The sequence below is a fragment of the Tauraco erythrolophus genome, chromosome 6, assembly GCF_009769465.1.
Source record: "Tauraco erythrolophus isolate bTauEry1 chromosome 6, bTauEry1.pri, whole genome shotgun sequence".
NCBI classification, from domain to species: Eukaryota; Metazoa; Chordata; class Aves; order Musophagiformes; family Musophagidae; genus Tauraco; species Tauraco erythrolophus.
Genome location: NC_141470.1, coordinates 59,996,942 through 60,023,532, shown reverse-complemented (window position 1 = coordinate 60,023,532; position 26,591 = coordinate 59,996,942). Strand labels below are relative to the sequence as shown.

Genomic DNA, 26,591 nt, shown 5'->3' with positions numbered 1-26,591 from the left:
GAGTGTATTGAATCCTACTGATTTGAGGCCTATGTGAACATTTTTCCAACCCCTCTTCTTAATCAGATGCAATGTAACTAGGGGCAATACAAGTTTCAATTCCCATTTAATCCTCAAATCAGTATTTAACATAAATAATTTAGTCTCAAAGTATGTTCAAGGATGAAGTACTGACACCATCAAGTAATCTCTTTACCTTGCAATTCAATAAAACAAATACCACTTTATGACACAGGAAAGCAAACTTCTGCACAATCCTAACACCATCATATATACTGTTTAAGAAAAAAATGTAAGGTCGATCAGAACTAGACTGAACTGATTTTATTTCCTTCCAAAAAGAACAGACACTAATTCAACTGTATACAGAATTTAATTTAACTATAACTATACAAGTTTCAGTATATTGTCCTGTTCAAGAACTGCTTATACAAAAAAAAAAAAACCAAACACTGCCAAAATTCCAATGTGTACTTTACAATTAAATGTCCCATCTTTCTTTCTACCCCTAACAACCTCAGACTAGAGCTGCAATGTTCAGATTAACTTATGTACGGATGAAAATTCCCTTGGTCTTAAGTGTAGTTTCGTTACTGCCAATGTTTTTTCTTTTATCACCAAAACTGGACTCAAAAACAAGTTTTACAGTATTAACCATGAAAAATGTTGTGAACTTTGTACGAACAGAATTCAGAAAAAGATTACCAACAGTTTTTACTACAATACATTATGTCACATCCCTCTGAAAAATAATACTTATGCATTTCTGTGCATATTCTTATGTTTATTAATCTGTCACATTTTACTATAGCATCTGAAAATTTACTTTGAACACTTGAACAAAGGAGTAGTAGCCACTGTTAGTTAGACCATCAAAACTCCATCAAGTTCTCTGAGAACTCCGAGTTCCTGTTTTGAAGTAAAAGGTGTCCAACAAGGTTCCAAGAATTTTCATCATTATACTCAAACAAGTTAGCCAAAAGAAAAAGACAATTTTCTTTTTTTCTGGTACAGCCACTCAAGCCCTACCGTTCCCCCACTTTCTACTGTTATTGCATTTAAACCTCCAAGATGCTGGAGCTTGACTAAACAAAGGTGCTCATTTACCTATTTACTGCACTTTTACCTAGCTGCTGTCCAGGCACACTGAAAACTCCCCTCTACACTGCCAAGTCTCCAAATCCATCATTCCAGTTAATGGAAGTCTAGGTCACTCAAAACCAAAATTACAGTCACCAATTCTGTTTCGGTATACCAACTGATGTGGCATTACGTAATTTCATCACAAATCATTGTAATTGAATGTAAAGTAAAGGAAACTTGAGTTTATTTAGCTTCCAGTTTCTGGGAGGTCAAGAGGAACTAGGACTGCTCTGGACAACAAAAGAAAACAGACTGTGCTTACAGATCATTTTCTGCCATATTCTTTCTTTAGGACCACTGTTTTATTGTTGCCCTTTCTCTTACATGGGATGTACATATTATCAGGTGTTAATTAACGGTCAGTGCCTGTACAATACATTCTACAACTGAGCACCACTTTCTGTAACTGAACAGGCAAAGAAATTACACTGAACATCAGCATCTGGCAGTATTTCTCCAAAAAAAGTGACTAAAATGGGTTTAAATTGATTAACACTATTAAATCACATCTAATATTTGATACTACATGATTTCATTACAGCTATACGATACAATTATACAAAATGTGTTAACATCAAAGAATACAACCAAAATTAAGATAGCAAACAAAACCTATATAACTTTTTTCTTTACAGGAAAATACTTTTGAAGTATGCATGTAACTGCCCATTCTTTTAAAGAAAATCTACCGCAAGCAAAGTTATCAACCTCCAGAGAAATCACACATAGCATTACCACGCATATCCCCAAAAAGTGTACAATATGCACACTTGGAAAATACAAAATTAAAAAAATTGTAAGCAACAGGTGAGCTTCATATTTATAAGAATGTGAAAAGAAGTCCAATTTTAGCACTGTTGTATAAAGAATTGTCTTTTTTGATGCAAGTTCATGAACTGACCCCTTCGGCTGGGGCCATACTTTACAAAACACCGTGTTCTTGAAACGGGATTACAGAGCAAGGTAGAGCATCTTAGCAACGTCACCTTAAAGTTTTTTTTGTGGGGTTTTTTGCTTTTTATTTACTACTTATCAAAACATGTCCTTTAGGTTTGTAGGGTTCTTTTTTTAAAATTCTTTCCTAGAAACAATATACAAAGAGGAGGCGTATTTATTTCCAATTCATACTCCTGTAAGATGCTTTGTGAGTTCAAGAACTTTCTCCTCCAACTCTCACTGGTTGTTTTTGGCCTTAGCGTGTGTTAAGATGTGAGATTTCAGGTTAGTTGATTGCGCAAACTTCTTATTGCAGCCGTCAAATGGGCAAACATAGGGCCTGTCGCCAGTATGAATTCGCACATGTGTGCGTAAATTGAAGTCCAGTGAAAAACGCTTTCCACATCCTTCAAACGTACACTGTTGGAAGGAAAAGACATACTCCGTTAGCCAACAAAATAGTACTCATTTCAATCACTGATTAGAACAATATTCTTTAAATCACTAGACTGCACAAACATGAAGCCAGACGCTGAAGATAATTATAGGTGAAGCTGTGGGCATCACCCGTAAACCGCATTAAAAAAATAAAATGAATACTTCAGGTTGTTTTACCACAATAATATAACTGTCTTCAAAGAGGGAAATAACTCCCAGCCTGCAAGCAAATGCTTTCAACTGAGAACATCATCTACGCATCTGAAACAGTATTTTGCTATGCTGTACTAGAAAACAGAAATGTTTCACATCAGAATTTCAGCCTTTCAGTAATAATTTGGAAAGATCTACTTGTTTTACCAGCTTTACTTTTAAGATAGGCTTGGAATACAAAGGGAAGCATGCTTAGCAGCAAATACTTATATTTACCACACAGCAGATCCAGCATACACATCTAAGTGAATGCCTGAGGACTGTAAATCAAGTTTCTGAAATAATTTATTTAAGAAAAACAAAAATCAACAAAAATACATATCTTAAACACGTACTGGAGAACACAGATAGGCTCAAAACTATGAATACCTGAAAAGAAGATTTATAAGGAGTATCATAGGAAGCAGGCAGGGGACCTCTGGTGGCAGAAGCTCATGTGACTTGATATGAACGGAAAGAGATTCAGTGACTACCATCGTTTTGCTGAAAACTGATTAATACCAGCTACTGAAAATTACTATCATGAGTCAAGTGAGCAACAGCCCCAAGTCTCAGCTGTCTGCAAGTGCTAAGCTGAAAAGATGATGAGGAGAAACAGACATTTTCCTCACTCAGTAGTAACTGCAGACTCCGTTTTTGAAGTGGGTAACTTCACATTGTATTTTGGAAGGCATCTCCCATGAACATACAGTTTGCAAATTTCTAACAAAAGCCCAGGGAAATAGTTAAACAATAGTCTAATTAGCTTAAGGGGACTTTCAATTTTTAAGGTGATCACTCAGTCTCGTCTGATTTTAGAAAAAACATAGTATCCCCGAAGTCATATGGAAGCTAGGCTACAGTTACACACATTTAACAAATAAACTGTGGTATTTATGCCTGGAGGTTAACAATACCTGAAAGGGTTTCTCTCCAGTATGAACTAGCTGATGTCGCTTTAGTTTTGAGCTCTCCACAAAGGCCTTGCCACATTCTGCACATACGTGTACACGAGGGCCATGAGTGTGAAGATGCTTCCTCATGGCAGAGTTGTCCCTGAACATCTTTGTGCAGCCCTTAAAAAGAACAGTGAAACTCAGTTAGTAAATAAGCTAGTCTTGATAAAGAAGGTTATATGTGCTACAGTACAGGCATTTAAAATGCTTTTATATCCTGAACACTTTCTTAAAAGTTGGCCCTGAAAAGGACATCCCTTACATATATTTTTAAAAAGCAAATACCAAGAAAACTAATCATTTGAGAAGCTGACAAAAACACCCTGTGATTCCAAACAAAACAAAAAAAAACCACCCAAAACCCACCCTCTACTCACTTCGTATAACAAACCATGTGCAGTTAAATGAATAATAGGACAGTCTCATGGAGAAGATGCAGCTCTGATAGAAGCAAATGAATAAACCAAACAAAAGCACTTACAGTTTCAGGGAAACAAACCCCAGAATGATAGTTCATGGATACCTGTGGCATATTCCTCAATGTGCTATCTTTTGAGTACTACAGTACTACAACATAGTAGTATGACAACGATATAGTCTCTAATATACTACAGATTATTCTCTAGTACCATATGTGCGCTACTCCATTTCCCAACATTTTGTCCTCTTCCTTCTTGGTCCTTCTCATTCCTGAGAAGGAATGGAGCAAGAGGGTTTCCAGCACGTTAACAGCTTACGGAAACTACCCTGTCCAAACTGGCAGCAGCGGACTGATCTCTAACACCTTGAGCTATAAAGTGACTGCCACCGCTTCTACAGTTTAAACCTACAAAGAGATGCCGGGCAACTGATTAAGTCAGGAGAATCTCTGAGTTAGTGCCAACTCAACCTAAAAGCTCATACTCACATGAACTCAAGTACAGCGTCAGAAGTCTTAAATTTGGGGTCCATGCTGCATTGACACAGGAACACTACTTTTGATTCCAGAGTACACTTAAGCCAGCAGCAACCTGGGGCTCTCTTTACCTGATCTTTCTATACCTTTTTTTTTCCCCCCCACCTTTTAATGACAGTCAACAGACATCTATCCTATGATTTATAAATATCCTCCTCAAGGTTCAACATCCTTCATAGAATCCTATTAACAACTGTAAATTCTATCTGTATTCCAAGTGATGTTGTTTAAACTTATATAAAACTAGTCCACCAACATTACTGTGTTATGAGGCATAAAATCTGACAACAGAATCTAAAGGAACATTCAATTGCTAATCTTAAGTTCCACAGGATTCCTCTTTGGAAATTACATTTTTCAAAAGTAATACCCACGTTTAAATAGGCCTTACTTCTTAAAAAAGGGATGAGCGCCACTTTCACGAACAGTTTTCTCTCGAGGCACTAGAATTTCTCTGGCTAATTTAAAAAGTGTTGTGCTACCATTATTGCACGTAACAGAACCGGGTGAGGCAAAGCAGCACCAAAATAAACATACCATCACCTTTTTTTGCATTTATTTCAAAGCCCCTGCCTGCCTCTGAGAGGAGCAGTTATACCTTCTACAATATTTTTCTTTTTTAAACTGAAGTCATAAATGCACAAAGCCTAGAAACACTAGAAGAGAGAAAAGGGAAGGATAGAATATTCTTTTTTTCCCCCTGTTCAGATGAAGTTGAGGCTATGAAAAAGTAAATCAAAGAAATGAAGGCAGCATTCCTCGGTATTGTAAGGAGTAACTGTTCCTGTATCTCCACATACTGTACTACAATAAAAACATAACAATTGTAGAATGTGAAGAACTGGAAATCAATATAAGCACAAAGAGGACTCCAGCAAACTCCTTAGACTATGGCTGTCAAAAAGAAGCTTTCTATTCATGCTCCCTAACTATTAGCTATCTGTCCTGATTATTTGTTTAGGCTAATACTTATCTAGACCAGAAGTCAGCAAGATTGTATTTGTCTTTTTTCATCACAGACTGAGTCAGCTAACAGAAGCTCTACAACAGCTGGATAATGCAGTAAAGCTAGGTGCTACCAATCTAAGTGACTGGCAACATTTATTCAAGACAGAGGCTTCCCTGCTACCAGTGGATCAGAATCATATCTCCATGATGCCTCTCTCTCTCAAGATGATGCACTTTCCAGCTCTGTGGAATGTAATTCAAAGTCTTCCAATAATGCTGACTTTAGCATCTGCACCATAAATTGCTGATTCCTGGTCTAGACTGCCAATCTGTCATAGTTTCCAAGCAGAGGATATATAGATCTTAGGAACGTACTTTGAACAGCTTTCAGAATATTCTTTCAAGTATGTATTCTTGGGTGGCAGGAAATCACAACAGTAAAACCAGCATGTTAGGGACTGTGCATCATGGTTACCAGAAGATTAGGGATGCACTAACCTTAAAACAAGGAATGGGAATAATATATTATTCAGTGAAAGGTTTTTAAGGAAGTCTCTAAAGAATGGTAACTAAAATACAGTTAACTGAGTGTAGTCTATTAACAGTGAGATATTTTAGTTACTCACTCTCAAGAGAAAACATCAATACAAAATTCTCATCTACAAATTAGTAACTACTCAGAAGCTGAAGCACTTCACTTACTTTGTGAGGACAAGCTATCGTTCGTGGAGCATCATCTTCTTTAATTTTTCTTGGTTTCATTCTTAAAGATAAAAAAAAATAGTAGAAAAACATTAGTAGACAGCTCTTCTCCCGTAACTGCCTACATAATGTGCACTTTTATTCGACAGTATTACATGCATCAGCAGTACTCAGTTTAATATTTTAAATACCTTCATAATATCAACAGTATAATTTGGCATTTGGAAAGTTCAGCTTTTCCAGAAGGACCTCTCAAATACAGAACAAGACATTTAGCAGTCATCTACTTACTCTTGGTTGCTGATAGGGATCTTCACCGCTACTTTATGGGCACCACTAGTCTCCATTGACTACACAAGGAGCCCAGCAAACTGCTCCTTACATGTGTTACATGTTTCAAATACAGTAAGACTCGCTGTAGACAACAAGGTTAGAATATCCCTGCTATAACAACCACCTGTCTGAATATCAGAGAAGAGTCAGCTATGTGGACACTTTTCCTGGGAAGAGCACTGCCCTTTTATCTATCTTCATTTCTCAAGCCTGTAGTGCTTCAAAAAAATCCAAAAGAAATGGCTCATCTCCACCTTATGGTGGAGGCAGGTAGGTGTAAACAGATGCAACTCACACAGCTGGAGATTCACTTAGGTAAATATTGAGATTTTGAGTGTTCCAAAACCTTGCTGTACAAGGGGAGCTCATCTGTTTACGTAAGTTCCTGAACCATTTTTCCTTGTAATACAAGCTAGTTCTGTATGGCAAGGTAGCTACATATCATATCTGTAAGTTAAATGAAAGGTTTTCTGGTGTACTCTCTAGTCTCAATTAAACAGATAAGAGTGGCTTGAATTTAACAAAAGAATTAGAATTATCAGAATCACTATTCTTAACACTAAGAAGGAGAGGCGTCTGTTGCTATGCTAGACAGATTTAAACCCCATGAGTTCAGTTCCTGGAAACAGATATGGAAGAACAAGGCTGGGGGAAGAGATTTCCAAGTAGTGCATACACATATTTTTTTCACACATTTTTAATAATTGATCTGAGACTGGCTAAACAGCAACTTTAAATGTTCAAAACAACTCCCAAGAGCTGCAGCGAAAATAAGCTAAAATCTCTCCAATACAACCACACAGGTATTGACTCCTTTGCGCGCAGAGTCCAGTCTTTTCTGGTACTGTCACATTCATAGAATCATAGAATGGTTTGAGTTGGAAGTGACCTCAAAGATCATCTAGTTCCAAGCCCCCTGCCATGGGCAGGGACACCTCCAGTACACCACGTTGCCCAAGGCCTCATCCAACCTGGCCTTGAACACTTCCAGGGATGGGGCAGACACAACTTCTCTGGGCAACCTGTTCCAGTACCTCACCACCCTCTGAGTGAAGAATTTCTTCCTTAGATATAATCAAGATCTCCTCTCTTTCAGTTTAAAGTCATTGCCCCTCGTCCTATCACTACATGCCCTGGTAAAAATTCCCTCTCCAGCTTTCCTGTAGGCCCCCTTTAAGTACTGGAAGGCTGCTAGAAGGTCTCCCCAGAGCCTTCTCCAGACTGAACAACCCCAACTCTCTCAGCCTATCTTCACAGCAGAGATGTTCCAGCCCTTGGATCATCTTCGTGGCCCTCCTCTGGACTCACTCCAGCAGCTCCATGTCCTTCTTGTGCTGGGGACTCCAGAGCTGAATACAGTATTCCAGGTGAGGTCTCATGAGAGCTGAGTAGAGAGGCAGAATCACTTCCCTTGACCTGCTGGCCACCCTTCTTTGGATGCAACCCAGGATATGGTTGGCTTTCCGAGCTGCAAGCACATGTTGCCAGCTCATGTTGAGCTTCTCATCCACCAGCACTCCCAAGTCCTTCTCCTCAGGGCTGCTCTCAACATCTGCAAACTGATGAGATGCTCTCTGCATCTCCAGATTACACTGAGTATACATAGTGCTAACTGCAGAACACTGCAGTCTCCTGCAGGATTAAAAATACAGATGTGACAAAAACATGGAAGCTGTAGAGTATCCTATCCAACAATACTCTTATTTACAGATACTAACAGCTCCTAGAGACGTGTATGAGGTATTTGTGTTGACAAAGCTCCTCCTGCACCATTGCCAGCAGCATACCTAAACACTTCATAAATTTAAAGGCAGAAACATCCTGAACGCAGCAAACTACACTTGTTCCTGTAGACCAGCTTCTTAATTATCTTTGTCTTCCTGATAACTTTTCTTTTTCCAAGATTACAGATCAACTTAGACAACTCTATTAATTAGATTTAGCTTACATAATTCAATTGAAATACAGAATGATTGTGCTGTGTTTACTCAAAGAGGCTGTGTAAAGTATTAAATACCTAAATACAAACAAGTGATTAACTGACTGACTACACTCTCCATGAGGTTCTAGACTGATAGTACCACAGGTACTGAGGCTAGAGAAAAACACAGATACAAAAACTTCCTTACAGCACCCCTACAGAAAGCTTTTAATTACCCTTTTGAATGGGATTCTCCTTATTATGTCTCTATGATGTTTACAAAATGAAAAAGCAGAGAAATGAGAGTCTGTTATGCCAAAATGGACACACAGAATGCTTTGACAAGACAGGACATGAGAGAACATAGTGCCAAGGTTTAATGCTATTAGAGAACAAACACCCTTAGGGGACAAAGCTGGTGCCAAAAACACCTCCTTTACTTCTAACTCTATCAACTTGTTAAATGCCGGCTGAGTCATTCTCCCAGCCCCAAAAAACAAAGCCAAAAAATCCCAGGCACAACATCTGTGTTCTGACATCTTGAGAATGGTTAAAACTGCTGTTGTTCTGAAGTGTTAATTGACCAGCTACAAAGGGAGGGACTAGACAGCAATCACCAACAAGAGATGTGGTAGATAGCTTTAGTGGGCAGTGCCTGCGTTTTTTTACACTTGGCGTAAGATAACACTGATCATCGTGTCAAATCGTATTTGTAACTCTTGTGTCTTGCCTCTGATGTTAAGTTAATATTTGAGAAAGAAACGCTGCAGTGCCATCTGTAACAGGCTGCTGAAGTAGACTGAGAGGGAAAATATTCTGGCCAGTGTAGTCAGGAAGCTTCTAGATCAGTGTAGTCAGGAAGCCTTAAGAACAAACTGCAGCTGAACTGGATGGTCAGACATGGGACGGACCAGAGCTTCAACACACATCTTAAATTTTTCAGTTCAGTGCCCAAGCAGGCATGTAACATTATGAGTGTCCATTCTGGAACAAGCTGACTTTTTAATTTTCAACCTTTGTTCCCAAAATGAGGAGTATCAGCCCAGCAGTGTACTTGAACGTAAAAACATTTAGTCCCTATTGACTATAAAATGACAACAAAGTTTAGCTAATAAAAGATCAGATTTTAAATCTTTTCATTTCTCCTGGAACTATGGTAAGTGGGCAACTTCAGTTTAAACAAGACTGTGTATAAGCAGAGGGTTCACAGGCAACCAAGCTATTCAATCAGAAGCAGACTCTTCAACAGGAGGAGACAGCAAACAGTGTCCAGCTTATACATCAGTGCCACATGAAGCAAGAAGCTGCTGGGCTTTTCATACGCTTGGATTAAAGGCATGAGGGCACGCACACCACCGGCACAGATCATTTTGTCAAAAGCATCGTCTTGCTCACAACACTATGGAATCCATATGGACAATCACTCAAAGAAGAATTTAAAGACTTACTGAAATGTATTAGAAAAAAGATTTTGGTCTTACTTTAAAATTAACTTTCTGCAAAAGGGAGACCAGATTAGAACCTGGGCTGTTGATCTTAATTACACTGTTGCAGGTAGCTCTTGCTGGTGGTTAGACTTTTGGCTCCCACCCAGTAGAGCATCTCTACCAGCTCCGTCCAAGTTTTCTTAGCCTGAAATATTAATCAAAAACAGAACTCTAACACATATCACTATTTAAAACATCTACACATAGACACATTAATACCTGGGTGGAACTTTTGAAATGGCTGCCTTTGCAGAAAGTCATTTTAGATGTCAAGACCAGAATTTTCACTTCTGCAGAGAGTTTATACGGGCCATGCCTAGTAGTAGCAACTGCAGACTAGCTAACTGCAAAAAGCTAGCAAATGTACCTTTTGGATCAATGCGCTGGGACACTGTGATTAAAGGCTAAGTCTGTTAACTTGTACTGGGGGGATGGAGGGAGGGAATGGGGGACAGCAAAGGGAGCCAGAAGGTGTGCAACCCAAAAGCTTCACAGATTGAGCTCCATAAAAGCACACTCTTATCCTTACATAAAGAAGACTAAGTCAAATCACATGTATTAAACCAATCAGTTCCTCAAAATAAAGCAAGCAACTCCATCACTGTGCAATATCAGAAAGTAACAGCCAACTACCTCCTTTCATCTCCTCAGTTGAACTGAAAGGCCTGTACCTGGACAGAACCAATCCCCATCCCAACCTCTGTCAATCTCCACAACCTATTATCTTGTAGATAGATAAAATTTTAAAAGTTAGCCACAGAAAGAGTGTTGAGGCTAGGAATAAAGGAAATTCATAAGTTAAAAACATCAACAGTATACAATTTCCCCCCTTGTTCTGTCATCTCCCTTTTTTGTCCCTATTAAAACTGGTGTTCTCACATCCTTTCTTCTCCCTCTATACATAAATCTAACCTAACAACATTACTCTCTCTTGGGCAACTCCTTTGACACATCCCAGAGGTCTCTGATGATCAGCAGTGATATTCACCTGTGCTGATGACCGCACCCCTAAGTGTCACTGCCACTTCTGATCTGTTCCCTCACTCTGCCATTCCCCTTGCACTGCCCTGCTAAGGCAGAAATAACATCAGTGTCATGGCCCTAAGTTCTTTGGTACATGTCTTTGTACCAAAGAACTCCTGAAACTGGCTAGACTGGCTTTTAGATAAATAGACAAAAGAGGAGTGGCACAAGGTGTCCTAGGAATTTATCTACAACCAAAGAGCCCACAGCCAGTGTCTTACCACGCTTCGGTCACAGATAGGAAAACGTCATAAAAAGAAAAGTTCTCTTTAACTCAAGATTCTGCCAAAAATAATTACTAGTTTTGTTCCAGTTATGAGGAGTATCATATGTGTAAGCAGAGAGAGTGACCTTTGCAGTGTGATACCGAGCAAGAGATCTCCCCTCCTCACAACGCCACTTTGGGTGAAGCAATTGTTAGTTTACTGCCCTTTAAGCTTCTCTAACAAGAACAAAACCAGTACAAAAGCGTACACCTTATAAAGAGGCCTAAGTCATAAATCTAGGCGACCACAATGCTTCGTCACTTTTAAGGAGGGGGTCAGATTTCAAACTCTAATGCCATTTCCTCTCCTTTGTGTTCTATCTGTTTTGGAAAGTGGATAGAAAGGAAGAGCAGTCCTTACAAAGGCTTTCCTTCAGAAAGGTACTAAGAGCAAACGATAAAGCCATGAAAAGTAAAGTTTTTACCACTAGGACCCATTACTGTGCCCATTTCTCAGCTATAGCATATTCCCCTCTTATTTCTTAGTTTTACTGATGGCTGTATTCTGCTGTCTTTAGCCAGTTCAGTCATGTATCTGTCTGGAGGGTAAAACAGAGAGAGAGGGGAAATAAGGGATATCCTTTTTAATGGCTTTGTTTAAGGGAATTTGCCAAATGCACCAACTAAGAGACACATCTGCTACTTCCCCAAGCTTTTATTACCAATAAGTTATGACTTCTTCACCGCTAACTACAGAATTACTTGTAATCAATTTAGACTTGAATGAAAGATTTTATTTCACTTAAAGGGATTTCCAGTATCCTTGTCAAAAGTATCAAATGGGAACATGCTAATTTATTAGGTTTTATTTCTTTCTAAGCATTCTGATATGCTCAAACTAACATTTCACATTCTGATATGATTGCCTAAGAGAAATCCATTTTTTTTCTTTTTTATTGCATTTTTAAAGCATACTAGAGAAAATGCACAAGTCCCACAATAGAAGGAAATAATTTGTAAAAGGCAATAAATTGCCCAACAATGTATAATTTATGGTCATTCATCTATGCTTTACTGAACACATCTTAATGTTCTGACACAGCTTGTTTATTCACAGCTTTTTCAATAGTTTTAGAATGTATAAAAGCCTTTCCAGGAATTACTATAATAGTTCCAGTTAAAGGATCCGGATTCCTGCTACATGACTCAATGACAAATGCACTAAAAAAAGCTGCAGAAGACAACTGTACCACAAGGGACAGTGTAGCTGCTAACTCTGCCAGTGCCACCAAGCTGCTGAGCACCAGTGGTGTCCATTGCAGATGCTGAATTAACTATCGTTCTAAATTTTTATTTATTTTATTTAAAGGCTGCAGAGCTACAGAGGACTTCAAGTCCACCCCTGCCTTACTTCTCACTGACCAAACCATGATCAGAACTCCCCAGAACCTTGCCTGAAATTTGTTACCACTAGAATTCAAGCTTTGCCCATTTAAATTTAACCTCAAAACTCTGTTTCTAAGAATTGATGCAAATGTCCCAGTCAATTAATCCTAATCAAAATGAGCTACATGGTTATATAAACAGTGAATCCAGCCTGGTTTTGAGAGGCTAACTTCTACAAATGTATAGTGAAATTCTTCCAATTACCTTAATGAAAACAGGAAAGCAACACAAAATAACTTGCTCTCAACTGCACAAAACACACTTAACATACAATTTTATTAGCCAGTTTATGCTTCCTTCTATTTGGACTGTGCACAATTCTTTTTCAAGTCACCAAAATACAAATTTGTTATTCAAAACCTTACTTGAAGCACGTGAAGCTACTTAATAAGTCTAAAAGTAACAGTTTCAACTTGACATGCTGCTCAAGTTTTCAGAACACAGCTACTGAGAATTTCAAATTCTGAATTGTAAAGCAACCAGCAATGCTTGAAACTTTACAGTAAACACATTCTTTTAGCATGAACCATTGTATTCTTAGGACACCCAAACCCAATTCCAGTAGATGTAAACCCAGTTTTTTCTTCCAGTTAGCCATGCAAGGTTTCTAGTGATACTGCACACAGCAACCTAGATCAACAAGACAATTATCAGTATAAAAATAGGTCTGTAGATATCCGTGCTTGAATTCATGTTATTAGCTAAAAGGAGTCCCTTCAACATGCTTCACTGCAAAAGGACCAAGACCTTAACAAGCACTATTCAAATTCTAATACATGTATATTCTTAAGCTACCAGAACAATTATTCATAGGTTTTGGGCAACTTGGGGATATTGCTAAAGGTGATGTCCCCCCAGATTGCTTACTCTACCACTATATTTGTCTTATGACTGAAGTGGATTATATTTTATCTGCTGTACAGAAATGTATTAACAGAAAAGAGACTGCACACACAGAACTCAATCTTTCCATCATCTGCTACAAATTCTAGCTCTAGAGCTTCTTAGAACATTCCACCATGAATTAAAATAAAAGAAGTGGTAATTTTAAATTACTGTCAGTTGCCACTATTTTCTCAACAGGAAACTAAATACCTGAAGATGCAGTACATTTTACGATATTAAGAAATTTGCAGACAGATATGATAGAAGCAATCTGGTCATTTCAAGAAGCCCAAATCCTGGGAACCATTTCAAGAATTCAAACCAATCTGGAGAAAAATATTCAGTATTTGCATGGAGAATACCCTATGAGAAACTATTTAAACTTCTTAACAGAAGATAGCTATTCGGTACTTAAATGTTTAAGAGAACTGAAGATTTCAGCATATTTAAAAGTAACTGAGAATACCATTCTAAGTACACGATGAGCAGAAATATGTAACATTTTAGAATCAGAATGCTATGTACACTCAAGAGTATCACTTAAACATTTGCTTGCACAAAAAATTCTATTAACCTTTCAGCAGGTCTCAGAGGAAAACAATCATTTCAATCAACAATAGCAAAACAAGTAACATTATCAATAGCTAGAACCACCTACCACTTTACATAAAATTCTGTTTTCAGTTGTTCACGATGTGTTTTGATACATTTCCAGATCAGACAGCCTGAAGCAGGAAGCAAGCCCTGCAAAACTATCTTCCTAGGAGCCTTCAAAATCCATAGTTCAATGGCTTTACTGAAAATAACTGTGGGATAAGGTTGTACTGGCAATCGTCCGGTACAAACACATTGAAGAGTAACAGGAAATGCTTGAAAAAGCAGCAAGATCAAAGAGGTAAAACAAGAGCAGAGGCACACCCTGGACACGAAGACCCACCTAACCAAGAAGCCAGACCAGAACTTGTCTGAACAGTCCCCACCATCTAGCAACTGGCTGAAAACACCAGTGGTAAAATAAATAAAATAAAAAAAAAAGGTTTACTTCTCCCTCTACTAGCTGACCCAGGAAGTAAGAGTAACAACATCTGATCATCCACCTGCTCTTAGTGTCAGAATTTTGCACCATTGCTCTGAAGAACAGCCAGCTGGTAACAAAATGAAAATGAGTTACGCTTCATAAATACGTTTTGCTTTCAACATGGGGAAAAAACGATTATAGCAGCTGCAGGAAGCTACCAGTGGTGCTCAAATATTTGGAGACACCAGCATTAACGCTGCCCGTGCACTGAGCGGAGGAGTATGCCTTTGGTAATTACAAGCACATGCACACAAACAAGCGGACAAAGTGAACTCTGCAAAGGCGACCCTAACGTCCCAGCTGGCAGGTGCCAAAGCGGACCTCTCTGATGGCCTCACGGTTGCCCTCTGGTGGCCACCGCCTGCCCTGAGCACTCGGTACCAGAGCCAGCGGCTCTGCAGAGGGACGGGGGCGGGAAGAGACACATGACACTTTCCGTATTCCCCCGAGGAACAGAGCTGCCGTCAGTCCACCTGTTTGAAAGCGAAAGTCACCTCCCAACTCAGGTCAATGTGTTGTTATGTAAAACGAGCGACAATTCTGATTCATTAAGAGGAAAATCCAAGCAGTAGTTACCAATTGTGAAACCCCAATTATCACTGGCACTTGAAAGCGCAAGATGCCTGACTACATTAAAAAGAAGCTTAAGACCTAGAGCTTAAGAAGTAAGAAGCAGGTGAAAAAGAACAGTATGTGGCTTTACGAACTAAATATTGTAGTCTGGCTTTCTTGTTCTGAACAACCTGAACGTACCATTTCACTTTCTGGATCCTTTTGTGCCGACGAATCTAAGACTACCCACATGAAAGAGACATTCTGTCATGTCAAAGACGCAGTCTATCAATGTAGTTAGGTCCTGTCTTACCCAACAAGAACTAAAGATCAGAACTCACTGAAGAAGTCACTGCTGAATATAAAACCCAGTTATTTTAACACAGTATCAACTACTCTGTTCTGAATTAAGTCCCTTGTTTCAGAAGATGATTAAATGGAACAATAAGCCATACTAAATCTACCATTTATTTTGCCTAACAGTTTCATAATCACACTAATGAAAAGAAAACCATTTTAGTTTAAAGATCCTTTCCTCCTACTTACCTAGCAAATTCAGCCAGTTGTTTGGGGTCTGAGAGGTCAATGCCAGGTATTCCACCAGGAGGAAGTTTCTTCCCTGTCATGTACTCTGAGTAATCTGGAGGAGAATTCTCTCCAATGATCTGTTCTTCCACCACTGTTTCATGGTCAATATCTTTTTTATCATCTGAAATACACAAAACACTGAATTTAATACATACTAAAGATCAAAAAAGCATGTAAGTTACTAGGCTGCATCTCAATACAAATTCACTATTGCTGCATGCTTAGAAGAATACACTGCACTTCCAGACTTCCACGCTAATTGTAAAAAGCAAAGACATTCATACGGTTACAGCACAAAGAACATAGAAAGAACACAGTGGGTGAGCAAAAAAAAGCAGGAGTCACATATCTACTTAAACACAAACAAATAAGGACCTAAGTGGAACAATCCTATGAACACTGGCTGCATTTAAAAGATAATGCACTCTTCCTGAAACAATGCCTAAATATTTAGCTCGCTTAACCTCTTCAAGACTAACCTCCACCATACCCATTTTGGATCTCAACAGCAGTCAGTAACTCACTAAGCCTATCAGAGGAGTGGCAGATACTTACCCTAAAATGTTAGGACTACTGATCTTTATTTCAGAGTCTTCAGACTTCCTTGACCTTGAACAGACGTGCTACAGAGTGACAAGAAATCTAAAAATAACTACTAGTGGGCTTCGGCACCTGCCCATAACATGAAGTTTTTTCAACACTTGTAGACAGGTATGAAAGAAAGCAAAAAACTAAACAGCACGTCTCCGTCCCAAAAGAGCTTCTTCTTTCCACGGCAGAGGCCAGCCTAAGCTCTTTTCCACTCTACTATGTAATAGCAGACAGCGATCATTCAGAGCTTTGATCTGCACAACAGTTAAGATAATGCTATTTTATCTGTCCTAGAGCTCTTCCTATGGATTTGTGCTCAAGGACTGCAGTGAAACCAGGTGGAAGACCTGCTGTTGCTGCCTACTCACATGCAGACCTTAGAATATGCCAAGACACAATGTCTTCTCTCTCCTCTTGCTATTTTATAACAGAAACCAGAGAGACACAAAAAAAAACCAAAACACCACCACAGAGAAAAGAAACATCCACCTATGTTCCTCAGTGCAGTGTTCACACCAGCACCAATCCTGTTTCCACCCTCAAATACACCTAGGACAACAGATGCATATATGGCTGTAACTATTTAGCTAAATGTTAATAAACTTGCCACTGCACTACTTTTTCCACCCTGTGTATGGGTAGCAGATTCTGCAAATCACTTTATACACAGAGGGCTTGCAAAGTTAAAGTATTTATAAAAATAACAGGAAGTTTTATTTTACAGGCAGCATTTAAGGAATGAAAATACAAGGTGGTAGGACAGAAATAGTATTTCATCAATTTAAAGGAGAAAAAAAAGGAAAACATAAGGCAGAAAACAAATGAGGCAACATGTTTCTCTCTCCCCTCCCCCTCAAAGAGAAGCACAGGAAATGACATTATTCCTCATTCAGTAACTTAGGTTAGGAAAGAGAGGACAAGACATATGCAAATAAAAGAAATATTCTAAGGACAAATTTCTATTCAATTTGTAATGCCTGCTTTTAATGTTTGCCACTGAGCTATTTCTAGAAATGTTACTGCTAGTTTGGGGTTTAATCTGATCTACCAGATCAAATAGCAGTTCATGTATATGTTCCACAGTGAAAGAGGAAAATAGACTCCAACACTGCAAAGACAGGAGTGTTAATAAGAAAATACTATCTGCAGCATTACACTCAGAATAAACTATAAAAATGACTTTCTGGGCAATTTTTTTTATTCTAATCTAATTTTCCATTCACCACACTACCTTTCAATCTTTACCAGTGCTTTAAAGAAAGCAATTGAATTCACCTTAAGCAAGGATTATATGTAAAGTTTCACAGCACCTGCAGGAATTACAAATTCAAGTCAATAAATCTCCAATTTGGCAAAATTTGTTCTTCCAAATAGCAGCTTGAGAAAAGATATTTAGCAATGCTTACACTGACAGAAAAGACATTATGAAGCTCAGAAGAGCACAAAACTTCGGGAAAGCTAAAAGCAACACCTTCTCCATGCTGCAGGCTAAAATGAGATCAGCTGCCTTCAACATGGCCATTTCAACAGCTACCCAGAACTTCCAGTTTGACTGATGACATTCATAACAGAAACAAGTCTTCATTTCCTGCCTCCGATCAGATGCATGAGTCAACAGGGAAATTTTGTATACATTCCGTAAGATCTTCTTTCCTTCCCTAGTGTAAAGGCTCGCTATTCCACAATGCTTTCTTGCTGTTTGAAGGCCAAACTGAAAGAGAAGTCGACCTTCAGTGCCTTCCCAAAAGCCCACCAACAGAAATCAATTCCACAGGCTATTGGAGTAAAACATGAAAAACTATGAACATATTGCTTTGATACAGTAGAAAATAAGAGAAAGTATCCCTCAATATTGATGGTTATGTGAAAATAAAAAAACAATCAACATTTCCTACACCAGAAAAAAATGTATCTCTACAGCAGCACACACCTGCAGTTTTAAAGACCAATTTAACCCAAAACAGACTAAAACAATAACATACATAATATTTACACTGAAGTGTTATGTCAGGCTAACACCCTTCAAAACAGAAGACCTGGTTCACACCAAAAGTCAAATATTTTTGAAAAGTAGCAGCAGACTTTAATAGCTCTTTAGTATCCAGATCACCCTAGTTACAGATCATCCTACGACACTAACAACTCTTTGGGAAAATAAAACAAAAACAGCACACAAAACAACCCACATGCTTCTTTGGAAGAACTTTACCAATGTCCTCTACGCACAAATTTATCCTAAGTTTGTGATGCCCTACCAACCCGGACTAGGCAGCTCAAAGTTTGGAGGCTAAAGTCCAAACAGACATTCACTCAGGCTGACAAGTTAACCAATATTCTCACTGCAAACAGGGAAGTTGACTGCTTGATGGTTTCTGCCTTCAAGTGCCCACTACATCCAAATTATTTCCCCCTTTTCCTCTCGCAAAGCATCAGAGAATCGAACACACTGCATCCAAAGCAAAGCAAAACGGAGAGACACAACCCCGAAATTCTAGTGACCTCTGGAGAAGTACAGTGCAAACAAGCCATAGTAACTCCATGCAGTTTATGCCCATGTCAAGCTAATCTGGATACCACCCATACAAGTTAAATACAGACAGAGCCATAGAGCCAGTCAGGAAAAGGAAATTATCTGCTATATACTGCTTTGTTTTTTTCCTTTAAAACCACTTGGAGAGTACAGCAGATTCAAATATAAGGCATTCTGCTTAAGCGTGTATTTTAGCGCTATTCTCATAGATCCAATGCAGCTTTCTGTAAGGAACTCGGAACATCGTTTTAGTCCTGTCTTCTGAAATATATTGAAGATCCGAATGCATGTCAACTAATTAATCACTTTATCTCCACAAAAAGCGTTTCATATGCACTACGAAACGCTTCAACAGCTATGTCTAATATTCATCTATCTTAAAAAGCTGTAAAATGGGTGGTTGAGTCCCCATCCCTGGATGTGTTTAAGAATAGGGTGGATGATCTACTTAGCGATATGGTTTAATGGGGATTAGGGACAGTTGGACTCGATGATCTCTAAGGTCTTTTCCAACCTAGAAATCTATGAATCTATGAAAATACTAATTTGTTAGAGACACCACAGATATCCCCACCATCCTTCTTGCCCAATTACATTAAGATAGATACTTGGTTTAAATCGGGTCATTCTATGTACCTGTTTAGGACATACTCACACAAATTTTCACGTTCAGTGTCCTCTGAGGAGGATGGCTCAGAGAATTAGGGACCTAGAAGTGGAGTATGATGGCTAAAATCAAGAATAACTGTGGCAGAAATGCTGACAAGGCTTCTTGGGTTGAGAGCTAAGGGCGTCATCTTATAAAACTGAGGAGTTCCAGAAACATCAGCTGGAGCTAGCTACTACTCTAGATACACATGAAATAACAGGATTCTGAGTTATTGCATGGATTTTCTGTGCAACAAAAGGGCTGCAAGAGATGGAAGAAGTGTGGTAATAAGAGCAAAGGTGATCAATAAAGTCTTGGGAAACAGATTCTATCATATTTTGTCATTGATCTGTTGCATGGATTCTGCAGTTACTAGTTTTGTCCCTGTAATCTGGCTTCTTCCTACTTCAGTTGGTACTCAGGCTTGGTACTCTTAAAACTTGTGGTTATTTCACCAGTAGAAATATGTTTTAAGTGGTAGTCAGAAGATACGGCTGGCTGAAATGATGAACTTTCACTTATCTTAGTAAAAAAAAAGTTTAACATACTTGCTTTGAATTGCAGAAGTGAATCCAGTTCAAGATGTGCATTGCCTAAATACAGGGCATGAGAGAAGTGCAGATGGAAGGACAATGAACGTGAAAATTTGTTTGAGTATGTCCTAAACAGCTTCCTCCTCAAGGTACCAAGTTAAAAAACACTCTGCTTACCAACTAAAAGTTTGAACAGCATTTAAGCTTAAAATTTCTTTTTATGATCACATGGCTAAATACATTTGCTTTTAGCAACAGCTGAAATGTAATTACATGATAAAGGATGTATTCAGCAACTGTGCAGCACCAAGGCACTGTGGTAACAGCTTGGTTATTGCTGCCACATTGCAGCCTCCTCAGGCGAATTAGTTCATTGGTCATGTTTGGAAGCAAAGAATCATAATTAGCTTGTTAAATTATACAGTTATTTAGCAGGCACTTCTGAATTTGAAATTTCATTTTGCACAGTGTGTCATTTTTTAACCTAATCAGCTGCCAGGTTACTCTCCCGCTGACATGCCTCACACACAGATGGAGAACAGGTTCTTCTTTCCTCATGTCACCCATCTCTTATTTCACATCACCCAGACATGAACTGACAAAACCACTGCGTGTATCAATAGTCATCATCTGACTTCAGCATTTGTGAGACACTGTGCCGAAACATTATGACCTACTGAATCATCAGCATGCAAGTGACATGGACCTCTCAGGAAGGGATCCAATAGCAAGGCAGATGATTCTAATTCAAAGGTGGGCTAAGAGGCAACTTAATTGAGATACTTTAAGTGACGACGCACATTCACATATTTCACTTTCAAAACTGAGAAGACCTTTAAAAGAGCAGCAAGAAAATATCTAGCTTATCCTCTAAGGTTCACTGGCAAAAATGTCAGGGCAGGCTCAATACTTACAGATACCAAAAACCTATACCATTGTCTGAATCAGAGTCAGAAAGAGATTATCATCTTAATATTTTAAAGGAACCAGACAATCATTTTCTGCCTCCACTATGAAAAACTTTCATATAAGCAGCTAATTACCTATCTGTCATCACAAAGAATTTTGGCCATCCTTGATAGAGGCCTACAACTGAACTAAATGACTTGTCTATCATTTATACTATGTAAAACAACTAGTCAGACAGTAGATGATTGTTTTTCTCACACCTGCAACCTGATAAAATCAAATGAAAATCCTTCTCTTTTTTCAAGACACGAAAAAAAATTTTAAGGTGTTTTAAAGAACGTTCTAGAAACCCAACATGAACCCCCTGAGTTTCTCAATATGGGTCCACAGGATAGGGTTCCTGGATTATAAATAATCATTTCCAAACCATACATGTAACTTCTGCATCTTTGTCTTTCCCATCTAGGAATAGGATACTTGAGCAGTTTAATATCTGTGGGCAATGTTTAGTTTAGTTGTGCTATTTCAGCCCTAAGCTTGCAGACTGTCTGTGCTGACAATAATAATTTAAGCCAACACCTATTTCAGGTTTAAAAACTTTGTCGACAAGAGTCATTACCTAGAAGCAGACGTAGTTACATTAATACAGTTTCCCCCTCAAAATTAAGCCCCAGATGCTTGAAATTCCAGCATTTGGGGAGCCAGCACTTCAGCACCACCTTCCCAAATGCCCCTGCATCTAAGAATCGGTTTTGCAAGCACAATCTGACAAAGTGATTTCTAATGATCTTTCCCCTCCCCCATCCCTATTATATACTCAACCTGGAAACAGTCACTAAAGAAGATGATTCAAGTTGAATCTAGCAAAGGGACAAGTAAATTCCACTTCATAAAAACAATTTTTCTAGCACGAATTGGAATGTCTCACTTGGAGAGCCCCATTAACTATACACAATTTTCTAAAACCATTACAGGATACACCAATGACAATAACGAGGATAAGTATTAGACAGCATAGAGAAAACATACTACAGGAACATGATTAAAGTATCCACCATATCCACCTCTTCAACCCTTTCAGAAAATAGAACACCTTTGTTCAGTTCCTATTTTCACACGTGAAGAAAGACAAATAATTCCATTCTGAAGATCTGGAAAGCTAATCTGAACTAGAACAAAGCATTCCTGTTTCAAACTAAACACTTTAATTAAAGTAATCATGGGTCACAAGTTTGATATCACCATAGATACCAAGGTGATAAGAGAAGCTATGGTAAGTCTAAACCGTTGCCAACAACAGTACTGCAACTTCTAAGGAGCCACATAACAAGACAAGGATGAAGAAATCCCCTTTAATCGCATTGCTATATATTTCATGGGTTATTTCTACATATTTCAAGAGGTGCTACCAGACACGTTATACTCATTTATGGACAAAGATTTATGATTGGCTAAATTTGGTACCACCCGTGCACAAGCTAATATAGCAGCACTAGAAAACAGTAGCAAGTAATTAATTCACATTGTCGTCCCACACTGTGGTGAGCAAAGTGCCCTTGTTCCCAATTCAAATACTCAGGAACAGCAATATAGGGCTCATTGTTTTATCTTGATGCATGGCCTTATTTACTATTCATCTTTTGACAAACTTTTTGCTAAGCATTTAAACCAAGCAGTCAATTACATCAGTGTGCAAGCAAGTCTTTAATTATGTCAAAATACAGAGGCAAAACTACTATCTTTGTTCAAAATAAAGTATGCCTGATTCTGCAGGGAAACTTTAGTAAAACTACCCTTTTGCAAGCCAGCAGTTCTGTCTGTGTCCACCCCACCTCCCTCCAGTTTTGCTTCTTTTGGAATTTCTCTGCCAACCGTTCCCCATCTAAAATTTCAGAAAAGACAATGAAGCCTTAGCATTTAACCACTTCAGGCCACTTCTGTAACATTCAATATGCCGTGTGAGAGGCACAAAAGTCCGTCCAATCAGCTCAGTAAAACTTCACAGCACTCTTAACTGAGCGGGTTATTACCAAAGGCTGTTTGAAGCCGAGAGGTGCATGTGTGGGTATGCACACGTGCAGGCAGGGAGGGGAGGTCAAACTCTGATACATTTCTTTCACCTATGTATTTTGTGATTTTGCTTTTAGGGGGGCTGTTCTGGCATTAGAAGTCAAGTTAGAATGGGTAATCTGCATCATGGATATAATTGAGTTGAATGTAGCAACGCAATTCAATCTCCAGTAAATTACAAGTGGCTATCATTCCCCACTGAGCTTTGATGGTCATGCTTATAAAGAACAAAACCACTGAAATCAATAGGGTTACCCTGGTGTAAAAGGTGTGCACGCAGGAAGAGAATCAAGTGTATTGATTATACACATGCTTCACTTCAGTCAAGTAATAATCAGCATGCAGAAGCTCTAAGCAAAAATCCCGTCAGGCACTTAGAATTGCAGAGTGCAAATGCATGCTAGAAATTGTCAGTTGATCTCAGTGAGGTCCTGGATCCTGCCAGCTCATGAGTCATATATCTGCTTGTGTATCTTAGGTAGCTTCCACAAACCAGAAGAATATATTAATTTCTATTATCTTTTTTCTTTATTGGATAGTCAATTCTAAGAAAACAGCAAGAGGATTTAATTCAGATTCTGGAAAATGACACACCGAAGCATACAGAACCCCATTCTACCGAACAGTTATTTGGGAAACTTTTGAATGAAAGTTCTTTTCTGTTCACCAAGAAGCAGGGAACTTTGATCAGACTCACTGGGCTGTCAATCGACTATATACCAGAGGTGTCATACACCCTGTCAAACTTGCTAAGCAACCCCCTATATTTAAAAAGAAAGGAGAAATCAGAATCGCCATTCTTTCCATCTTTTTAGACAACTGAATTCAGCCATCAAACACACTTCTCCTTCAACACTGCCTTTTCTAACAACTACTGGTCATTCACTAACATCACAGGCAGCAAACATTTTAGACTACATAAGAAGCTTACAGTATCTCTATCTTCTAGGCTCTTTAAAAATTAAAAAAAACCCACAAAAATTATGATATGCAAAATATATTACCAACCTACTATTCAAACATGACACACCAATTTAAACATTACATGGACCAATACTATTTGGCCGCTTTTCTTCACACTTACATAACTTTAGCATAGAACTTTTACTTTTTTGTAAAATAAACAAACAAACAAAAAACCCAAAAAGCCCAATGTGCCACAAGTAACACTTTTCTGCTGACTAAAGAGAGTCTTCCCCCACCTCCTCCCAATATGAAAGGATCATGAAAAGGATCAGAAAATCGTGGAAGATAGAAGAAGCGGGAAGAAGGGCAGGCGCAGCCAGGTTTATGCCAAGCCCTGCACACGCTACACACCTTCACAACATTTTATTCCCTCTAAGACACTCTCACCAAAAACGCAACTCCTCCACAAACACACACAAGCCTCGCACAACACGGACTCTCTGCGCCTGTTAAAAAAGCACAGCTAAAGCTTAGACCCAGCCAAGGAAAAGCTGAACGGTCTCCGAGATCGCTCCCTTCCTCCCCGCAGCTGCCCGGGACGGCGGCCTGCCTCCGGAGCGCGGAGCCGCCCCTCCCGGCTGTCAGACCCCGGCTCCCGACACGGGGCTTTCTGAAGGGCCGGTTGTTTGCGGCCGCCCCCTCCGAAGCCGGCGAGAGGCGCGGGCAGCCCCCGCGGGGGCGAAGAGGTGCTTCCCCCTCGCCGGCACCGCTGCCTTCGGGCGGGGAGGCCCCACCCACACCCCGCCTGGCTACCGCAGCGGCCCGGCGGGCCGGTGCCGGGCGGCCGGCAGGCCCACCCCCACCGGGCGAGCGGTGAAACGGTATTTCGGGGAGACGGCCGTTCCCGGGCCGGGGAAGAGCCGGCGGGGCAGGCCGCGCTGGGGCGGGCGGTTGGTTCTCCCCCCGCACCCTCCACATAACGGTCACGGCCCGGAGCACACGCCTCATCCGGGGCTGCCGCCCGCGTTCGACATTAAAATGCGGCCCAATGGGGCCGCGGGTGCGCGGCGGCGGCGGCAGCGCAGGGCGGGGGGGAGAAGAGCGGCAGGCGGGGAGCCGGCAAGGCAGCGGCGGCCGGGCAAGGGAGGGGGAGGCGGGCCGGGAAACGGGGGAGAAAGGAGGCCAGAGGGCGCGGGGGGCGGCGGCCGGGGGGAGGGAAGGGCGAGGGGCAGGCGTGGAACGAGCGGCGGGGAGCGGCGGCGGGAGCGGCGGGGCGGGGACGGGGGGAGAAGCGAGGAGGCTGGGTTCGCCCCGCACCCTGTGCCCGCCCGCACACCCCGCCTCCCCCTGCTGCAGAAACTACGCCATTGCGGCCTAGTCCTGGAGCCAGCGGCGCGCTGCCTCCCTCCCTCTCGCAACCCCCTCCGCCGCCGCCATCTTGGCGGCCGCCGCCATCTTTCCTTCCCCCGCCGGAGCCGGGCAGGAGCAGCGGCGGCAGCAGCGCAGACCCCGCCATCTTTTCGGGGAGCCGCCATACTTGCCCTGGCGATGAACATGGCGGCGCCCATCACACACATCAAAACATGGCCTCCCTTCAAAACAAAACTGTCCGAAGCGAACCGGGCAGCCGCCAGCGGGGCCTGGGGCCCGGGGAGGGAGGGGTCCGGCGCGCACTTACCCGAGGCCCACATGGTGACCGAGAACTCCCCCTCCAGGGTCTTGATCTGCACCTGCTTCTGCTCCCATTTCCTGCCGCCGCCGCCCTCGGCCCCGCCGCCGCCTCCCCCGCTCAGGTAACTCTTCTTGCTGCTCTTCTTGCCGCTGCCGCCCTTCTTAACGCGGCCTCCGCCGCCGGCCGAGGAGGAGCCGCCGCCTCCGCTCTTGCTGCCGGCGGCGGCCACGGTGACCAGGGTCTGCTCGATGTACTCGTCCTCCCCGGCGGGGGCCGGCACCGGGATGAGGATCTGGTCCTCGAAGGCGTCGTCGGCCCGCAGTCCGTCCGAGTCGTCTCCCCCTACCACCTCCTCGCGGGTCTGCACCAGGATCACCTCTTGGTGGTGGTGGTGCAGATGGAGCTGTCCGCCGCCGCCGCCGGCCGCGCCGCCGCCCGCCCCACTAGGGTCCCCGTCCGAGACCAGCGGCTGCAGCGCGATCATGGGCTGGTGGTGGTGGTAGTGATGGGGCGGGTGGTGCGGGCCGCACTCCTCGCAGCACTCGTCCTCGTCCTCCTCTTCCTCGTCCTCCTCGCCGCCCACCACGGTGGTCTCGATGGTCTCCACTGGGATGGTCTCCACCTCGATCTCGTGCAGCTCCACGATCTCGGCCGGCATCTCCGAGCCGTCCGTAGCGATGTACAGGGTGTCTCCCGAGGCCATGGCGGGGCGAGGGGGGGAGAGAGCTCCGCGGGCGGCGAGGGGGCTCCGGTCCGCTCCCCTCGGCGGATGGTGGGGCTCGGGCTCCTCTCGCTTCCCCTCCTTCTCCTCCTCCTCCCCCTTCCACACAAACACCAGCTCCTCACAGCCAGCGAGAGGGAGGCAGCCAACCGCCAAATCCCGGCTACGCTCCCTCGCGAGACTTCCGCCGCGGCCGCCGAGACAGACCCCAGCCCTGGGAGG

The 26,591-nt window shown here is 41.4% G+C and overlaps 1 protein-coding gene across 2 annotated transcripts; it reads right to left on the bottom strand.

Moving 5' to 3' along the window:
* Nucleotides 1–309: 309 nt before the first annotated feature.
* On the bottom strand, nt 310–26,591 carry YY1 (YY1 transcription factor). Of its 2 annotated transcripts, XM_086612818.1 has the most exons (6): nt 25,655–26,591; nt 15,747–15,909; nt 6,271–6,331; nt 3,627–3,785; nt 3,100–3,170; nt 2,324–2,499 (listed from the first exon to the last, which is right to left on the bottom strand). In XM_086612818.1, the coding sequence occupies exons 1-6, from the start codon at nt 26,349–26,351 to the stop codon at nt 2,361–2,363; spliced, it is 1,290 nt and encodes a 429-aa protein (XP_086468944.1). In that variant the 5' UTR covers nt 26,352–26,591; the 3' UTR covers nt 2,324–2,360. The 2 variants fall into 2 exon arrangements, with proteins under 2 accessions (XP_086468945.1, XP_086468944.1); XM_086612819.1 differs by lacking the exon at nt 3,100–3,170 and having other exon boundaries at nt 310–2,499.